The following is a 13401-nucleotide window of genomic DNA, read 5'->3' as shown; positions in this document are numbered from 1 at the left end:
TTCTCGTAGCTACGTAACATCATTAAAACACAAGGATAAAGTTTCCCATTCTAGAAACATTGGCACGGAAAAATTCTTAGGAATAAGATACTCAACAGTAATTGTAAACCATTAAATGCATAACAATAATTAGCTCTCTTCCCTAGGTTATATCCCTTATTTATAATGATCCACAATGTTGATACCATTCATTACAAACGCAAAGTAGCCTACAAACCATCTTAACCAAGAATTAGAGACAAATTATGCAGTATTAACGTAAGCAGAAAACAAAGACATAAGAGTACTATGTATGAGAACTTCAAGCACATATAGCAAATAAAAGGCGAACTGATAGTTTAACTATGTAAAAAATTAAAGAGAAGCACAAAATTTGACCTTCCAATGGCTCCAATAAGGCACATAAAGAAGAGGCAGCCAAAAAGAGCAAGTATAAGTTTGTCTAGTTTCCTTTCCAAGGTGCTTCTTTTAGAAGGAACATTCATTGAATTCATCATAACCTGAAGTACATGGAGCAAAAGCAGCAAGAATACAGATCTAAAAACTGAAGACAATAGAAAAAGAAAGATTGAACATCATAAACAGAGAAAATAGTCTAGTTGGATTGGAGGAAAAAGCAAACAGACTTTTGTTTCATGGCCTGTAAAGAGTACAGTCCCAACAATGTATTCTGTGTTCCGTAGACTGCATCCCTGAAACATTGCAACAGCAGCTTTGAGTTACATGATCACCACACATTTATCAAAAGACTGCAGAATTAATTATCAAAGCAAACATTGTTGTACTTCAAATTGAACTGATAATTAAGCATAATACCTACAAGTCAAATAAGAACATGATAAAGTCAATATCTAACAAAAAAACAGAATGAGCTCGAGGTGACAATTGGTCAAACAACTACGTACAACACTTAAATGTGTCTAAGCCATCAAGAATCAAGATTCACATTCAAGTAATAACAAAGCTCAGACATACAGAATATTTGCACGTGCAAGAAGAGAACAAGAAAGTCTGCCTCCACACAGATAGTCCTGCTGATAAACCATCTACTGAATAAGAACCACCAAGTATTTTGAGGAAAGTGTGATTAACAAATGTGACTCCATACGGTTGAAAGATAGAAGTACTTATTACGAAAAAGTTTGAGAAACTTCGGGTATATCCAAGCTAAAAATACAGTGGATCAACCTCTTCAATCATTAGAACCCACTGCGCAAATCTAGTTTAATTTATTCAGTAAACCATTTCATGCATTGATCAACACAACTGAACTTTTCGAGTTAATAAGAAGATCACTGAGTAGAACTAAAGAAGCAATACGTGTAGGAACCAATTTACATGCTTGATATTTTGGCAACTTTGTATCCAACTCAAATTGAAGAAACATAACAAGAATTTATACAGATGCCAGTCCAGCATTGTCAGGTTTAGAACAAATATGTCGAACTTTCTTCGAGTTAATAAGAAGATCACTGAGTAGAACCAAAGAAGCAATACGTGTAGGAACCAATTTACATGCTTGATATTTTGGCAACTTTGTATCCAACTCAAATTGAAGAAACATAACAAGAATTTATACAGATGCCAGTCCAGCATTGTCAGGTTTAGAACAAATATGTCGAACTTTCTCAGTCAAGTCAGCAGTATGCCTCCAACATGCCAAATTTCTTATTGTTTGGGAATGTTCAGAAATTCTTTTTAAGTATTAGCCATCATATGCTTATAGATGGCTAACAAGCATCTGCTATTACTTTGAATCTGCTCCTATAATGAATGGTGATTAGAGATAACAAGAAAATAACAGTAAAAAATTTAACAAACTCTAATCCATCATTGATGCTTAACTAACATTAACTTCAAGCCACACAGCCTTGACATGCACCCCAACAATGTTGGTTAGTAACAAGCATTTATTCGTTAAAGCAACATAGATGCCCTAAAAATGGGTCAATGTTTCAAAAGGCAATATGGGGATGTGAGCGGTCAACGTACCAAGTCCATAAGCATTGCCAGTCCCTGTATACATTGTTTAGAATTTTAAAAATATATATTTACACGCTTCACAATTTTATTTTAAGCCACAAGGCCATTGGAACCCCCATCACTCGGTGAGGGCCATTTCCACTATATAAGACTAGAACACATGGTTACCATCTAAAAGAAGGGGTGACAAAATGGTCGGTCTGTGTTGAATGGCAGTGGTGGTTCAAGGGCTCATTCCTTTCATTCATTCCTCTAATTTTTGTGGCCAAAAAGGAACCATATCTCATGCAGCAGTTACAGCGATCAGTTAGGCTCTAGACCCAAGTGGAGTTCAACTTGGGCTTTAGTTAGAGGAACATATCCTCCAAATTATGGTTAGCTAGGTTAACGGCTACATGACTGGTTTTAATTTGGTATGAGGTACAAATGCTCTAATTTTTGTGGCCAAAAAGGAACCACATCTCAATCAGCAGCTACAACGATCAGTTCAGGCACAAGTGAAGTTCAACTTGGGCCTTAGTTAGAGGAACTTATTCTCCTAATTATGGTTACCTAGGTTAACAGCTACATGACTGGTTTTAATTTAGTATGAGGTACAAATAGGTGGCCTCCCAGTTTGAGGATATATACTTTAAGAATGAAACATCATTTTATTACAATAAAATAGATTATAAATTTCTTTATCAAAACTTGCTCTTTATTGAATCTTAAAATGTCACATCAAGCAAGGTTGGCCAAGGTTATTAAGAAAAGCTGAACCAAAATTTTTTAACAGAACTATTAATTTGGTTTTTAAAAAGCCAAATCAAAACCGAACCAATTCTAGCAAATTTCTCTCCCTTTTTGTGCAATACACTTCTTTCGGTTGTTCATGCGCAGGAGGATATAACTAACCCCAATTTCCATGCCAAATGAGGGTGTCCCAAATATAAGAAGAACGCAACAAGCTGGGCCAGTGTTTTTTTGGATACACAACCATTCAGTCCAGCTGGCACACCTGTGGCCTGTAAAAGCAGCTGGGGCCCAGTCTTCGTCATCTGGTATAAAAAGGCATCAGACTGGGGTTTTCAGGTGAAAGAAAAATGAAGGATAGAGGATGGCGGCAGGAACAAGAGACAAACCTGGAAAAGACTCTGAAAAGAGCAAAAAGGAAGAGAAGAAGAGAATTCTAGTTGAAAAACTTAAGCATCAAGGCTGCACTACCCGTGGAGTGATGAAAAGGAAGTTCTTTCTATTTTGAACCCTATACTTGCATGAGCAATATTTATAATTATGTTATTCTTCTTATTGTATCTCAAAAATGAGAGTGTAGAACCCTACCTTAGGTTGGGATTAGTTCAAGGTTTTAATGGTTAATTTTTGCTTGTATTATGTAAAACATTTTATGTTTAATGGCAAGCCATCTTTGATTTGGCCTTAAACCTTGTGCTTAAGTAGCTTGTGAAGATAAAAGCATTCACTTGCTTGATCATAAAGGGCAAGGATTGTTGAAAGGTAAACTTATGCCTTGGATCTTTTGAGATCAAACCTGATACCTCTCACCAAGATTTCTTGAGGGTGTGATGCGCTGTCATTTATTTTTAAAAATTTTTTGTGAATGTTAATCACCACGAAAAATAGGGATTAACTAGCTCAAAAGCAACCAGTCATCTCTTGAAAGGAGGAGGCTGGTTTTAAAGGGCAAATACCCTTTAAAAAAAAAACTTGAATGAGCTTGAGAATGGCCTAACACTATCTCCATTACACCTTGTTATTAATTCCTAACCCCGGGTTTATCATTGACTGAACTTCAGAATCCATAACCTTGTTCCTCTTTATTGTTAATTCCTGCATTTTATAGTTCCATTTCAGCACTTTAATTCTTTCACTATTGTGTTGTAATTATCATAGATAGCTTAAGGTTGCAATTGATTAGTAATCTGCACTTGGTCTCCAAGGGATCGACATTTTTTATACTTGGCATAAACCGTGCGCTTGCAGTAACCCAACATTAACCACTACTATCGATATTCTTAACTGGTTTTTTTTTATAATTTTTCATCATGAATTTAATTGGGTGGAATCACCAAAAGTTTGGTAAACCCAATAGAATTACTTTCCTTAGTCTAATAGAATCACTTTATATTATATTGGGCTAAGAATCTACTTCTCAAGTGAGAGGGAAAGTTGCAAAAGTAAATTTTGTCTAAAATGCTCTCATTATCAATGACTAAAATCTAGCCGCCGCTTCTCTCCCCTTTTCCTTGTACCTTATTGTTTGGTTGTCTTCTTTAATTTGCCTTCGTCTATCTTTCTCTCACTTTTTCTTCTTTGTTTTCCTCCCCCTTCTAAAATATTCTTTATTTTCCCCTACAAAAAAAAAGTAATCTAATTTCATTTGATAGCGAACTTGGGCATGGTTAAATAGATGTTTCATGTTTAGGAATTGAGAAAGGAGTTTAATGCGAACTAGGGCACTGGTTATGTTTCCGGCATAAATGCAAGGAGATCAAATACCACTTCATGTGGTATGGTTAAATATTAACTTTCCATTGACTCACTAGTTAACTAGCTTGAGAGTAAATTGGGAAATTAATAAAGCATGCCAAAACAAATGCTAACTTACCAAATATTGGAATATTACTTTCTATGGATTTTAATTAACACTTTCCTTCATATACCAAACATTATAATCTTGCTTTCCAAAGATTTTAATTCCAAGGAATCACCTTCGCATCAATCACTCTCCTTGGAATGTTTTTTTATGGAAAAGTATCATATGCTACTTAAAGGGATATTTCGTTGTGGGATACGAGGGTGAGATTAAGGTAATCTTTGACAAATATTGGGTTGGAGGGAAAATTTTAGTTAAAATATTTAAATAGTCACCCAATTATTAGGGTATTCCTATTTCGGTTACCAAATTATAAAAAATTTCACTTGGATCACCCAACTTTTTATTGTCAATTGGGTCATTGGTGCTCACGTCGTTAACAGTGTGTTGACATGGCGATACATGTCACCTATTTTCTCGCCATGTCAACACAACCACGTTGCTACTAAAAATATCACTTTCCCCATAAACAGTTCCACATAACTAATGATGCCACATAAAATACCACGTCACTCAGCATTGCCATGTTAGCTTAGCATGAAATAGGTGGCATACATCGCCAATGTGGCAAAAAACAGATGACATGGACTGCCACATCAACCCACCGTTAACGGCAAAGGTGTTAGTGATCAAAATAACCACAATTCTTAAGTTAAGTGACCAAATTGAAATTTTATATAATTCGGTGACCCACATAGGAATACCCGAATAATTGGGTGACTATTTAAGTATTTTACCAGCCTAAGATTAAAAATTTACTTTTCTAAATACTGATGTGTTTATTAATATTAATATTAAAAAAGTTAATTACTAAATATATTTATTTAAATAAATATATTTTCATTATTAGATTTATAAGATGTTATAAAACGTTTGGTTATGCCAATAGCACTTGTCCCCAACCAAACAAAATCCAAGCATTCCCAATTTTGCCTATTAACGCGCTCAATAAATTTTTCAACCCCAATTCAAGTTTCGAAATAAACCCAAAAAAAAAAAAAAATCAAGCTTATATATCATTTTAAAACATTGCACCAATTTATGTCATTTCACAACACACGCTTATCCTTTCTCTTCCAAGATAACACTCTAGATTAAACCATAAAACCAAATCATACAAACACTACACATCCATGTTTTCCCCATAATACATCCAGTATCTTCATTTACACTCATTGTTAGAATGTCCGATGAAAACCCTTTAAGGTGAGAATTTAGGAGTACCAAATGAATAGTAAATTAATTGAAGCAAGATACTTAAATATTAGCATTGATAGACATTGTTAGTAAATACTTCTTTGCAAATGTCTAATAACTTGAAAATCATTACATCCAAAGATAGTAAGCAACGCGAAGATATGATTAATTATAGGCCATCAACTAGCTCAGTACATCCCAGTATCATATGACAATTTCGTGATATTTCTTTTCTTTTCTTTCTTGTTTCCAAATGATAATTTTGATTCTTTTACAGGAAAAGATTATATAAAGATGACTAAATGCAAGGATGACTAAATACTTATGCACATGCGAATGAAGCAAGATTATGATTTGTAGTTCAAAGCCCAAATGCTTAAATCATTAGCTTATAAAAGCAAGCTTATAAATCTAATTAAGTGGTGAATCATCTAATCCGTCCTCCTCCCTACTGATACTACTTAAGGTTGCTATAATCATCTTGAGCTAATCAATCTCATGCTCTCCCTCAATGGTAGCTGCACACAGTAAAGTATAGGAAAGAAGTATGACCAACTTCTCCAACTGCCATGTTGGTGGATACAAAATCATAATTTTTTAAAAAAACCGAAGAAAAGTAAATATGGCATTCAGCAAAGCACAAACATACAATCAATGGCATACACAATTTCAATATGTGATAGAATGGTTATCTTTCATAATTTTTCTCATTTGCAGACAAAGAATAATAACCTTCAATAGACCAGGAAACGAAAAACCATGTAAGGTTACAAGAAATTTTTATTTCATTCTTTTCAAAGATAACATGACTTTAAGAGAAAAAATATTTATGGGAACAGAATCATGATCCCTAGATATAATTATATTCTAACACTGTAAAACAAGTAAAAAAAATTTGGCCTGTTAAATACAAGACAATGCTTGTTAAAACAAGCATAAGGTTTTAAACCAGAAGAGAATAATTTACTAGGAAAAGGAAATAGAAGCTTACTCTCAGTAAAATTTGATTTGGGGAAAGTGGTAATGTTTGGTTTTCAATAATAAGATTTCCCGTAAAAGTATACAGCGAGTTGTTGGGTTGTTCACACTGGATTTCCCCTGCAATGCATTAAGAATCTCTAAGAATCAATAATCTGATATACTGAAAACCTAAACTGCAGGCCATTATGAACACAAAATAGCAACTAGATATATCTTTCACCAGATTGGCAAGAGATTACATGTACAAATGACAATTAAATAATAATTTGCACCAAGTGACTTGTCTGTGTGTAGCATGTGGAGTGCATTGCATATGTAGTTATCAGAGCAGCTAAAAGTCCCACATTGATTAATGTAGTAAATTTAGACATGAATATGTAAGCTCAGTTCTATCATTGTATCAGCTTGAGCTTTTAGGATGAATCAAACTCAAGTAATAACTGTGCAATTTGCATCTAACATGGTATTAGAACTTGGTTTGCAACTTGGCTAGACTAAAAGACTAAACGAGCACATATCAAGTGGGTGTGCCATAGGGACAAGTACTCCCACAATTTTAAAGTTAGTAAATAACAATATAAATAAGTATGCACCTTTCATCCTTTTAACTTAAGCTTTTGGTTGAATCAAGCACGAGTAATATATGTTTGTTTCATCTATCGTGGTATCAAGAGGTTGGTCAACTGGTTTTTGTATTTTCTTTTTATTCTTTTTCTTTTTTTAACAGTGGCCAGGCAAAATAGACTACCTTGTAGCAAGGACATATTAAAGTACCTAATGGGCCCAAAGCTAATTTAGTACTTGTAGACTTCAATATGCAAATCTAGGTCTTTATTCCACCCTTGAGCTTTTAGGTTGAACAAAACCCAAGTAATATGTGTTTGATTTGTGTCTAGCAATTGTGACTTCCTTTTGCTTTTTGGTCACATGTTAGTTACATTTAAGTAGGTTCATACTTACAACATTTTACACAGGTCTAGCCATGCTCCTGACCTCTCTCCCTTTCAACCTTTATTTTTAAAACTTAATTTACACATATATAGAGCTATTCTTATATCATCCAATTTTAATCTTTCAACTAATCAACAGCTAACATCATATTTAAGGAAAACTATATAATATACTACTTACATTTAAACTTAGATAGGACTAACCAACTATATATAGAAATTTTGTTAATAAAATATTATTGAAATAATTAAGGAGTAGCTAATTAGTATTTTTTAACAGCAAACAAAGCAAGGGAAACACTTCCATGCACATGATGTTAAGCACTAGATTTTCAATTGCAATATATTTATTACTTGCATCATATCAAACAAAAGTCAAATATTGTAAGTTCACTTGCTGCACAATATAAAAATAAATTAAAAAAAAAAAACAAACACTATGTTGCAATGTATCTAAAGGAATCGCATGTAACAGCACTTACATGTTATATTCACTTCTTAATACCAAAGGGCCCTAATAGAAGTATAAAACAACTTAAATCTTATCTGTGTAAGAACATGTAAAGAAAAAATCCTTAAATTTATCAGATATCCATCTCAAAGATTTGTATTTTCCCAAGAATATCAAAACTAGAAAAAGGTACCCACGAGCTGCTATCAGATGCTTCAACCAACTAATAAAAGGTACTCTAGGTAAATGTCCTGCATATGGTTTAAGAAATCAAATCTTAAGGCAATGAAACCAAGAAAAAAGTGTCTTAATGCAAAATTTGACATCAATGGAACAATTTTAAGATGATTGAAAGGTTGAAATATTAGGCAAATATTGATTTATGCTTATATTTAATCTCCTATATTTTTGGACAATGGGGTCAGGTCACAGATTTTCCTGCCCTTACCCATATTTTGATTGAAGGCTTTAAAGGAGAATTTTTCACTTCACTAATTCTATGAATCCTTTCCACTTCCTAAGATAAATAAACACGGATTGATAACAAAATGGCTGAACTTGAAACTTAAAGCCCGGCTCCACACACACACACACCCCAAGTCACAACTACTTCCATATTAGAGCTGTAGACTGCAGCAGCTGGTGAAAAAATGGGAAGGCTCAAAAAGGAAAAAGAAAAGAAAATTTAAAGCCCACACACACAACACAAGAGTCACGAAAAATATAGACAATAACATATTGACATTCCATCATCTATCGTCAAAGAATATGGTATCAGCTATATCCTCATCTCTTAGCCGAAAAAGATTCACAATAGTTTGTCAATATGTTATTGTCTAGCAAGCTTTCAAGACAAGCTAGATGAAAAAACAAAAGGCCACCACTAAGCAAATTGGAAAACTTATGACCTCTCCATTAATGAGTGTCAGATTTATTCAAAAAAATATACAACAAATGACTGTAAATCTAACTGAGGTTAATTCAGACTAAAAAAATAAATAAATCAATTCTTTGCTTACTAACAATCATGAGCTGCTTACGGAAACAACATCAATAGCATTTGATATAAATCTAGTACTATAAAATAAACAAGCTCCAAACATATGGCACAATAAGTATTTTCTCGAAGAAAAAACATTCCATTAACTTCAAACCTTTAAATTCTGCAGCTTTCTCAGGAAGCAAATAATCCCATGTCCTCTCTAATGCTTTCCTGATTTTCAAGTTAGTCTCTCCATCAAGATTTGCAGTCTGTGACCCATGAATAAAATTAATTACAATGTGAAAAGTAGGTCTAAATTTGATCAGTTATCATCCCACATAAGCATCAATACAAAAACACTCCTATGATCATAATAAGAGAGGAAGAAAACCTCGATGTAACAGACACCATCAGGGTTCGAGCTAGCTAGGAAAAGCACATCTGCAGGGAAAAACCCATCCTGCTTAATCTGCATGAGATGAAAAATTAACTAGGTAATCTTCTGGAGAGCACTTATGAACGGAGAATGAAAAGAGACAAAAGAACAATAATAACAATATTGCACCTATATAGTAAGCACTTACCACTAGTTCTGACATCAACTACTGAAAAATATAATATTAACATGGTAGAAATAACTTCTGGCAATCTTCTGAAATGAAGAATGATGGAAGTCAACCATGGTAGCTTCACATCCAGGAAATTTCCAATGTTGCCAACAGTTATTATCCATATACAATAGCACAATAAAAAAAAACACTCACGTGTGAATTATGAAATGCTAAAGGTAACACAATCATTTCTTTAGATTAGGAAAAGACATTATGAGAAGCACTCAAGCAACAACACGACCAAATTTCTTCAAGATCACTGGGCAAGTTCACTTAGGGAGTGTTTGTCTCTAGGCAATTGGAATGAAAAGAGACAAAAGAACAATAATAACAATATTGCACCTATATAGTAAGCACTTACCACTAGTTCTGACATCAACTACTGAAAAATATAATATTAACATGGTAGAAATAACTTCTGGCAATCTTCTGAAATGAAGAATGATGGAAGTCAACCATGGTAGCTTCACATCCAGGAAATTTCCAATGTTGCCAACAGTTATTATCCATATACAATAGCACAATAAAAAAAAACACTCACGTGTGAATTATGAAATGCTAAAGGTAACACAATCATTTCTTTAGATTAGGAAAAGACATTATGAGAAGCACTCAAGCAACAACACGACCAAATTTCTTCAAGATCACTGGGCAAGTTCACTTAGGGAGTGTTTGTCTCTAGGCAATTGGAAAAGTTCAAATAATGGGGGTATAATATCTCTCCTATGACATGGGAGGAAATCGAGATTAATCTCATTTTTGGGGTTTGGATTTGGGGGAATGGAGCATGCACTAAATCAAATCTTATGAAGGGTTGTTACTTCCCTCGGTTTAGAATGTTTTGTGCTGCAAGTTAGAGTAATACAAAATGGAAAATGTATGGAAGAGTGTTTGTGTGTGGAAAGGGGAAAAAAGGGAAGAGTTTCTATAGAAGAAATCATACCGACTTCAGAGAATCCCACGGTTATGGTTCAAAATTAGCTCAACAATGTAAAAAATTGCCAAAACTATTAAATTTATGACTGCAAATAAAGTTTCGTTAAAGCTAATGGGCCATTTGGATTGAAGGAATGGGCACTGTTAGAATGGGAATCATTGTCTACAGTAGTGGTGTCAAACGGGCCGGCACTGCCCGGGTTCACTACGGCCCACGCACTATGAGTGCTCGGGCCGGCACGGCCCGTCTGGAAATCGTGCCGGGCCGGTATGGCCCGCCAACCATCAAGGTCGGCCCAGCACATGGCCCGGCCCAGTTATATTATATTTATATTTTTTATTTTAAACCCCAAAACAAAAATATAAAAAAATGCCCTAAAATTGCTAAAAAAATATAAAAAGTATCCTAAGTTTCAAAAACATAGAACTAAAAGCCTTATTGACTAAAAAAACAAAAAATATACAAAAAAATTAAATAAAAAAAAAAGAAAAGAAAAAGAAAAAACTTGCATTTGGCGTGCCGGGCCATGTTGGCTCATGATGAGCAATGAGCTCATGAGTCGCAAACCCCTAGCTCAAACGACGGCCCGGGGTTTGGGTCGTGCCTAGCCCGGGCATGGTACTGTAGCACCGTGCTTGGCCCAAGCACGGCCCAACTCATGCCGTGCCGGGCTAGAGTCGACACGGCCCGTTTGACACCACTAGTCTACAGTATAATACTCGAATTGGTCCCTCTATTTTTCTCTCTTCCCTTTTGGTCTCTCTACTTAGAAATGCTCCCAACTAGTCCCTCTACCTTTGAAAATGGGCCCACTTAGTTCCTCTACTCTTAATCTCTTCCCAATTAGTCCCTCTACTCTTGAAAATACAGGGACTAGTTGGGTCATTTTCAAGCATAGAGGAACTATGTGGGCCCATTTTCAAGTGTAGAGAGACTAGTTGGGAGCATTTCTGAGTAGAGAAACCAAAAGAGAAGAGAGAAAAGTAGAGAGACCAATTCGGGTATGATATACCCATGTTTGAATATACAACTATTAGGATAGGAATAGATACGGTAGATAACGGGATTATTTATTACCTAAAGGAACGAGGGGAGGAATAGGGAGGAATAAACACTGTTAATAGTGAAATGACATTTCCCCACAGTTAAGATTTAATCAAATAAAAATCATCAATTTAAATAATTGATTATAATAATTAAAAATAATAATAATTAACATGAAACATACATATTTAATTATAATAACTAAAGTGAAATAGTGAAATGACATTTCCCCACAGTTAAGATTTAATCAAATAAAAATCATCAATTTAAATAATTGATTATAATAATTAAAAATAATAATAATTAACATGAAACATACATATTTAATTATAATAACTAAAGTGAAATGACATTTTTGCCCTAAATTCAATTAAATAAAATAGTTACTTTAAGTGTTAAATTGTGATAATTAAAGTGAAATGGCACTTTTGCCTTACTAAATATTTACTTAAATAATAATCATTAATTTAAATAATTAGAACGAAGGATGATAAAAGTTAGATATTTACTTCAAAAATTTAATTAAAATAATTAATTTGAATAATGATATTCAAAATATTTTATAAATAAAAAAGCTTTTATCATTAAACATTATTCACTAATTTATATATCAATATTATTTATCTGTATTAAGGGCATAAAAGATATTTTATCACATCTCTTACTCCTACTTTTTCAATCCCAATGAATTATCATTCCAACCAAAAATTGGTTTCATTCTCATTCCTATTCTTATTGTTGCACATATAAATTGCATTATAAACATCATGCATTTAGCTAGTATTCATGCATTTTTCCTAGTTTTTATGGTCATTTCCCTTTCTCTTTGTACAATCTACTTTTTCTAGTTGTTTTCATTGTAGGAAGCTGAAATTGGCTGAGAAACCTGGAGACTGGGAAGAAACACAGCCTATCTGTGGTCTGCGAGAAGTACCTGTGGTCCATAAAGTGACTGGGGCCCGGCTTTTATCTTTTGGCTATAAAAAGGACCATAAAGGGGCTTTAGGGAAGAGGGAAGGTCAGGAAAAAGGGGTCAGGTCGGAAAAGCGGAAGGAAGCTTTGAAGACACGGAGAAAGTTGAAGAAGGAGGGAGAGCTGAAAAATTGAAGATCAAACCACAGTGGACATCATAGGGAGTCCTCTCGACTTGCTTGTTGTCTTTTGCCGTCGAATTACTATTCTTTCTATCTTTTTCTTTATGAGCGAGATGGTGTGTGAGTAGAACTTTTCTTAGGTTTGGGATTAACCCAAGGTGTTTTGTGTATGATGTGTTGACACTTTTTGTATGGATCTTTTTATGCTTAATGGTAGATTTCTTGAGTGATTTCGATTTGAGTACACGACTTGTGATTGTGAAAGCATTGCTTGCTATCTTAGAGATCTAGGTTGGTCGAGAGGTTAACTTGGGTCTTGGAACCTCTTTAATCACCCCGAATATACCGAAAAGGTAATTCTTGAGGGTCTTTGCCTTAATCATCGCATGTAATCGGGGTTTTGAAGAGGTTTATCTACCACGAAAGTAGGAGATAGCCTAATCAAGATCTAACTTGTTATCTCTTGAAAGAGAGTGACAAGTAGTTTAGGATTAATGCCCTTCAAGAGATCTACCCAATTATAACCTAGATCCAAAGACATCGTTCATATTATACCTTGTGGTGAGTTCCCAAACCTA

The 13401-nt window shown here is 34.2% G+C and overlaps 1 protein-coding gene across 2 annotated transcripts in view; it reads right to left on the bottom strand.

Annotated features, from left to right (window-relative positions):
• LOC120283840 (phospholipid-transporting ATPase 3) overlaps positions 1 to 13401 on the bottom strand; it is a 33079-nt gene that overhangs the window by 11300 nt on the left and 8378 nt on the right. For both annotated transcript variants that reach the window (XM_039290603.1, XM_039290604.1), the window contains 5 exons: positions 9529 to 9606; positions 9310 to 9406; positions 6765 to 6871; positions 627 to 692; positions 379 to 500 (listed from right to left, as the gene is read on the bottom strand). In XM_039290603.1, the coding sequence (XP_039146537.1) occupies positions 379 to 500; positions 627 to 692; positions 6765 to 6871; positions 9310 to 9406; positions 9529 to 9606 (470 nt within the window). The remainder of the gene's footprint in view (positions 1 to 378; positions 501 to 626; positions 693 to 6764; positions 6872 to 9309; positions 9407 to 9528; positions 9607 to 13401) is intronic.

Source organism: Dioscorea cayenensis, chromosome 19 (assembly GCF_009730915.1).
Source record: "Dioscorea cayenensis subsp. rotundata cultivar TDr96_F1 chromosome 19, TDr96_F1_v2_PseudoChromosome.rev07_lg8_w22 25.fasta, whole genome shotgun sequence".
Taxonomy (NCBI): domain Eukaryota; kingdom Viridiplantae; phylum Streptophyta; class Magnoliopsida; order Dioscoreales; family Dioscoreaceae; genus Dioscorea; species Dioscorea cayenensis.
The sequence above is the reverse complement of the archived record's forward strand: the minus strand, read 5'-3'. Positions and strand labels throughout refer to the sequence as shown.